The sequence below is a fragment of the Miscanthus floridulus genome, chromosome 18, assembly GCF_019320115.1.
Source record: "Miscanthus floridulus cultivar M001 chromosome 18, ASM1932011v1, whole genome shotgun sequence".
In the NCBI taxonomy this organism is placed as follows: domain Eukaryota; kingdom Viridiplantae; phylum Streptophyta; class Magnoliopsida; order Poales; family Poaceae; genus Miscanthus; species Miscanthus floridulus.
Window position 1 is genome coordinate 102,136,270 of NC_089597.1, and position 6,256 is coordinate 102,142,525.

At 48.4% G+C, this 6,256-nt stretch overlaps 2 protein-coding genes across 2 annotated transcripts; both read right to left on the bottom strand.

Annotated features, from left to right (window-relative positions):
• Nucleotides 1-4,228: 4,228 nt before the first annotated feature.
• LOC136524283 (uncharacterized) lies at nucleotides 4,229-4,800 on the bottom strand. Its single transcript, XM_066517711.1, has 2 exons — nucleotides 4,531-4,800; nucleotides 4,229-4,441 (listed from the first exon to the last, which is right to left on the bottom strand). The coding sequence occupies exons 1-2, from the start codon at nucleotides 4,798-4,800 to the stop codon at nucleotides 4,229-4,231; spliced, it is 483 nt and encodes a 160-aa protein (XP_066373808.1).
• Nucleotides 4,801-5,209: 409 nt separating this feature from the next.
• LOC136524284 (uncharacterized) lies at nucleotides 5,210-5,638 on the bottom strand. The gene has a single exon (XM_066517712.1). It carries the CDS (start codon nucleotides 5,636-5,638, stop codon nucleotides 5,210-5,212), a length of 429 nt encoding a protein of 142 aa, XP_066373809.1.
• Between the last annotated feature and the right edge of the window lie 618 nt (nucleotides 5,639-6,256).

Sequence of the window (6,256 nt, forward strand, 5' to 3'; positions counted from 1 at the left end):
AGGTATCACCCATCAGGGGTACACAAAGATTTCAAGTTAGGGGGAAGTTATCCCCGCGATATATTGGACCCTACCGAATCATTAAAAAGATTGGAGCAGTAGCTTACCGCTTGGAATTAACCCCAGAGATGTCCGATATACACGGCGTATTTCACATGTCACAACTAAAGAAATGCTTAAGAGTACTAGAAGAGCAAGTGCCTATGGAAACCATGGACTTACAGCCAAATCTACAGTATCAAGAAAGGCCAGTTAAGATATTGAATACAGTCACCCAACAAACCAGAAGGACAGCAGTGAGGTTTTATAAAGTGCAATGGAGTAACCACACAGAGGCAGAAGCCACATGGGAAAGAGAAGATGATCTTAAAAAGGAATTTCCCTATCTATTCGAGGATCAGCTCAAATCTCGGGAACGAGATTTTTTTTAAGGGGGTGGGTTTGTAACACCCTAAAAATTTGACCTAGTTTTAAAAATCACTAAAAATTTGAACTTTTTAAATTTTGCATAGGAGATAACACATATAGCTAACCTAAATAATTTTTACAAGTAAAATAATATAGGAACATAAAAATATATGTGTGCAACCTTGTGTGTGAATGCTTGCTTGACTTGTTGAACTTATAGTGGCACCCTTTTTTACACACTCATGCATTCAAATTTAAATTTGAAATCATTTAAACATATGCATATAGAGATAGGAAATAGAAAAGGAAATTGGAAATAGGAAAAGCCTCATGGGCTCATTCTCCTCCTCACCCTCCTCTCGGCCCGTAGCAGCAGCCTAGCCCTCCTCTTCCTCCCTCCTTCCCTCCTGCGTGAGCCAGCCTAGCAAGCCGCAGCCCAATTCGACCCAGCCTCGCCCGCTTCCCCCCTCTCTCCCTCTCCCTCCCGCTGACGAATGGGCCTCGCCTGTCAGCTTCATCGCCTACCTCATGGCCGGCAACCATACATGGCACAGCGCCCGGGTCAAAGCCTGCCAGCGCCACCTTGGTGCCAGCAGGACGTCAACGGTGGCATGGCGACAGTGAGACCCCACGGCGCCCCTCTCTCCCCTCTTCCCCCTCACTGTGAACGCGTCAACAGTCGGTGCCATGGTCGTCGCCGTGCCGAGCCACCAGAGTAGCCACCAAGGCAACTCCATCATGCGCATGAGCAAGCGCCAGCCATGGCGATGTGACTGGACAAGGTCAACATCGTGGCCACATGATGGAAAGGATGGCCGCGAGAAATATGTCACCGTCAGGACACCAGCCTAGCCGGCCCTATAAATAGGCCCGGCCAGCAGAGCACTTGCCTCACCCTTTCCACCACTAGCTCCGTCGAGGGCAGGAACACCCCATCTCCCCTCCTCTTTCCCCTCTTTTTCCACTTTTTCCCTTTCTGGAGTTCACCGGCGCCATCAACGTCGCCCTCTCTTTCTTCTCCGCTGCATTTCTGGTCGATTGGAGCGACCAGTGAGTCCCCAAGCCTCTCCTCTTCCTTATGTAGTAGCTACTAGGTAGTTTAGGTCTCTGTATTGTGCTGTCCGCATGAGCCCCACTCCACCGAGCCGCCATGGCCATCGGCCATCATCGGCGAGGCCACCCTAGGGCACACCGTCACCCCCACTGCACTTATTGTTCAACCACACACACATACACATAGTTAGCTGAGTATTATAGGGCCTCTAGGGCCGAGTCTAGTGCACAGTGCCACCACCACCACTCCGGCGAGCCGCTACCGCCGCCACGGCCACCCGCTATCGACGATGACCCCGCCACCGGCTACGGCGTGACCCTATGGACCCCATCCACCCCTCATCCATCACTCCCGAGGGCCAACACCGCCGGTGTAGGCCGCTCCAATGAGCCCTGCTTCCCCTCCCCTATTCCATCACCGGTGCGGTCACCTTCGTCCGTCGCTGTTCCCCTTTCTCTGTCTCCGCCAGGTGGGACCAGGAGGAAACGACGTTGTCGTGCCCCCCTCCGCCCCCGTCAGTCTCTCCCTCTCTCCCCTTTCTCCACCGACACATGGGCCCACGGCTTAAATGTCGCCACCGCCGTCACTGTTGACGCAAGCTAGTGGCCCACCTATCACACACACACACCTCACACACACAGCGTGGGGTACGGTTCAGAAAATACTAGGTACACCCAGCTAGTGTACATAGAGAGTTAGAAATGCATTTTACTAGCTTAGAAAAATTTCCAGAAAATTTGTAAATAAATTAGATGCATTAGGGAAATTAACCATGTAGTTTGCACATATTCTCCTGCTCTAGAAAATACATATAAAATTCTACCTAGTTAATTAGCTATAGGATAATCTTCTAAAATACATAACTTCTAAACCTTAACTCCTTTTTGCATGAAACCACTTCTAAAATTCATCTAAAATCAAACCCTACCATTTGCACCTAGTGCCATCATATAGTTCTATGTTTGCTTTTGCCTTTTTCTTTTGCGTATAGCGATAGTCTTATTCGACCGATATGTCTGACAGACGACGGTAATCATCAGGAGGACGAAGACCTAAATTTCGTAGACGTGCTAGAAAGTGTCAATGACGAAGGCAAGTCCTAGCTCCCCTCCCTACCATCTTGCTTTAAACCACCGATATGCTAAAACATGACTATGAGATTATTACCCTAGAAATGAGCTTGGTTAATGCGATATGATTAAGATAAATGGTTATCTTGTTATTTTATGAGCTCCACACCATAACTAGATTTAGGGATAATAATAGAACTTAAAACTTGTTAAACCTGAACTAAACCTCGACATGGGGTGAGTCGTGGTAAACTATGGAGGTAGTTTATCATGGCAGGAATGCCTGGAGAGGATTCTTGTGCGAGATACTCGCCTTGGTCACATAAGGACCTAATCGTAGTCCCTCTCGCCTAGTGAATTATTTTCGTATAGCTACATGTCTATATGGGTAGGCTTGATCTCACACCCCGTTAGATAGAAGTATAATATCTACTAGAAGGCCGGTGTAGGCAACGGAATATCAGGAGCCGATACGGGGGATAGGTTTTCTTCTATATCCGGTTGGCGTGGTTGCTATGTGATCCTCCACGTTAAGCTTTTGGTTTTCAGGCTGTGTTCGAGCCACTGTTTTCTTGGCCGTGTTCGAGCCATGTTTTTCTTTTGTGATGATTTGGTATCATCACGTTTGGGGGGATTTGGTATCTTCCTAGTTTTCTGTCTCCAACCCCTAAGAAGCAGTAGTAGAGTTATATGGACATCTAAGGTCATGTACATTCAGGTACGAGGTCTTGTTAGGTCTATTTCATCCACTGATCAAGGATGAGGTTGCACCTATTGTGTTGAAAAATTTGTAGACCTCTGCAGAGTTTATTAAATCTATTCGAATAGCCACGTCCTTGGAATGGGCAAATGCTAGGATGGGATACTATGACGAGCTTTACTTTTATGTGTAATGAAACCGGTAATGGAATTGATGCTAACCCAGGTACTAGTGGGAATGGTAATATTCTGCTAGGACCCAATCCATAATTATAATCACAACTACACTTCTATTTCCACCCTATGGTTGGGACTTGCTGATTACGTATGTACTCACCCATTGTTGACACACAGACCTCGGCATAGAAGAAGACTATGACTTCAAAGATGAAGCGTACCTTGAGGATTAGGTTTCCCGTAAGGAGATACGATCGTAGGAATGTGACATCGAGGCTAGGGTTTTGTCCGCGCTCAAGTTGCCTGTGGAATAGGATGCCGTTTTGTTGTGTTATAATTCCGCTTTAGAGACCACCAATAATATCGTTTCACGACCGTAGCCTTCCGCTAGCTATGTAGCCTATGACTATGCCCCTTGGGCCACTGTTGTAGACCTTATTTTATATATCAATAAAGCTCGGAACCTTTTGTTATATATCTGTGTACCATCCCTATGATTAGTGTGTATTTGTGCGTGATCCTGGCGCAAATACAGATGCACTGAGGACTCTCAAATTGAGGGGCCGACACGCCACCACCGTGACCCTTCTGCCTGTTGCTAGAGCCACCACCACTGTTGTCTGGGCAGACTCCCTGGCCACAGTCAGTGTTGCTCAATTGACCGCCGACGCTGCCAGAGGCACCTTGGCTGAACATGGACGCATGGCAGGCGGAGCTACAGGAGGGAACTCCTATGAAGAGGGTTGTCTGGGACGTTACCTAGCGCTCATTGGCAAGACGAAACTCCTTGAGGATGAGCTTTTCGCGGGCAGTGGCGAAGTCAGGGCAGCGGATTGGGATCCGTGATGTTGTCGGCTGTGCGGGAGAAGCAGGGGTTGAGGACGAGTTGCAAATCGACGATGGTGTGGCCGATGTCACGTAGGGCATCGGCAGTAGTCTTCATCTTCTGGTTGTAGTCGTCGATGGAGAGGTCGCCCTGAGTCATCGAGTAGAATTCGTGACTCAGGAAGATGGCGCGGGAGGCCTTGTTCGCCTAGAAGAGGCCAGAGATCGCTGTCCACAGCTGACGGGCGGTCTGATTCGGCTCTTGGGTGAGGTTGAGGACGTCGTCCGCGATAGTGCCGAGGAGCCAGTTGTGGACACAGGAGTCGGCTGCTGCCACGCCTTGTCGTCAGGGCGAGCCTCCAGCATGTCGTCGACGTGCGGGCGAAGGCCGAACTTGCCGCACAGGGAGAGGAAGAAGGCTGACCATCGAGTGAAGTTAGGGCGCTTCAACTCGAGGGTGATCGGCACATGGGACTTGACAGAGATTTTGGCATATGGAAGAATAGAGAAGACTGCTAGTGCCGATCTCGACCCAGCGGAGACAGAGGAGAGTTGAGGGGTCGCCATGGTGGTGGCGTTGCAAGGAAGACCAGCACCACTAGCTGGGGTGGGAGAAGGAGGAGGGCGCGGCCCGGGGTGGGCGGTGCTGCAGAGGAGGGAGGCGTGGCTAGGGCGAGTGGACCTAGGCCTGGACTCGTGATACCATGTAGAAAGGTATGGGAATTACACCACACACCCAATGTGTGTGTGGGGGGGGGGTGCCTGTCATGTATATAGCCGTAGTGAACATGTGGTACAAGGAAGGTACTACAACACAAGGAAGCTAGGCTATGATTGATCCTGATGGATCCTATCCTAATATACAAATGATCCTGATGGATCCTTTCCTAATACAAATGATCCTAATGGATCCTTTCCCAATTTCTTGCACTTCATATGCTGATTTAGCTGTGTATGATCTGGATGTTGTAAACCTTCAAGCAATATCCTCCTCTGTTGTCAGGTTGACATCCTGCAATTGTGCCCAGAGGTGCACGAATTGGCATAGTTCTGTGTCTGTGGTCATCCGCCTTAGACCGCGCATCCATGTCCGGTTCATGAGAGCCTTGGCAACACTTTGGTTTTTGAGGAATGCAAGCTTGAAGCAGCTTGCTGCTATGTCTTTTGGTGCAGTGCCCTTGAGCCAATTGTCTGTCCAAAATTTTGTTTTTGAACCATTGCCAACATGTATCTCTGTGCAACACTTGAATAGCTCTTTTTCTGTGTTGTTGAGGCTGATTGGTAATCCAGCAAATGGTTTATCAGGAGCTTTCCATTTGAGCCATGCCCATTGGAGACGCAAGGCTCTATTGAATGCAGCTAAGTTCTTGATGCCCAGCCCTCCTAGTTTTTTTTTGAACTGCATGCTCTAATCCAGTTTACTGGACAGTGGCCCCTCCTTGCATCATGCGCCCCTTTCATAAGAAGTTTCTTCTAATTCTATCTATACACTTAATAGCCCTGGAGAGTGGGAATGCTGTCATATGGTACGATGGAATGGCTGAAAGTACTGATTGTACCAGCGTCAGACGCCCAGATTTTGTGAGTAGCTTCCCTTTCCAACCTGGTAATTTGGCTCCAATTTTATCGATCAGCACCTGTTCTGCTTCTCTACGCAATCGCCCAATATGCAGAGGTAATCCAAGGTATTAGCATGGAAACTGGCATACCTTCCCCTAAAAATTTCCCATCAATGCACTTATCGATTCATCACATCTAATTTGATATACCTTCGTCTGATATTTGATTCCAATCCGGTAGCTATCCCGAAGGCTGCTAGCATCCTCTAGATGGCTGTGAGGTCATGCTGTGTGGGTTTAATAAAAAAGTGATTTTTCATCTGCATATAGGCTGGTTCTTATCCGGATTGGGTCGGATCCAACCTGGGAGAGGATTCCTTGTTCAGTTGCCTTCAGTTTCAGAAATAGCATTGGCGTTTTCGAGCGGTGGAAATGGTTGACAGCACCTTGCATATATTGAAAAT

Bases quoted from the DNA above. Each gene is read 5' to 3' on its own strand.
- LOC136524284 (XM_066517712.1), bottom strand. From the start codon at position 5,638: ATGCAGTTCAAAAAAAAACTAGGAGGGCTGGGCATCAAGAACTTAGCT.
- LOC136524283 (XM_066517711.1), bottom strand. From the start codon at position 4,800: ATGGCGACCCCTCAACTCTCCTCTGTCTCCGCTGGGTCGAGATCGGCA. The intron at 4,442-4,530 runs GCACTATCGCGG...GGCCTCTTCTAG, and splicing joins TGTCCACAACTGGCTCCTCG to GCGAACAAGGCCTCCCGCGC.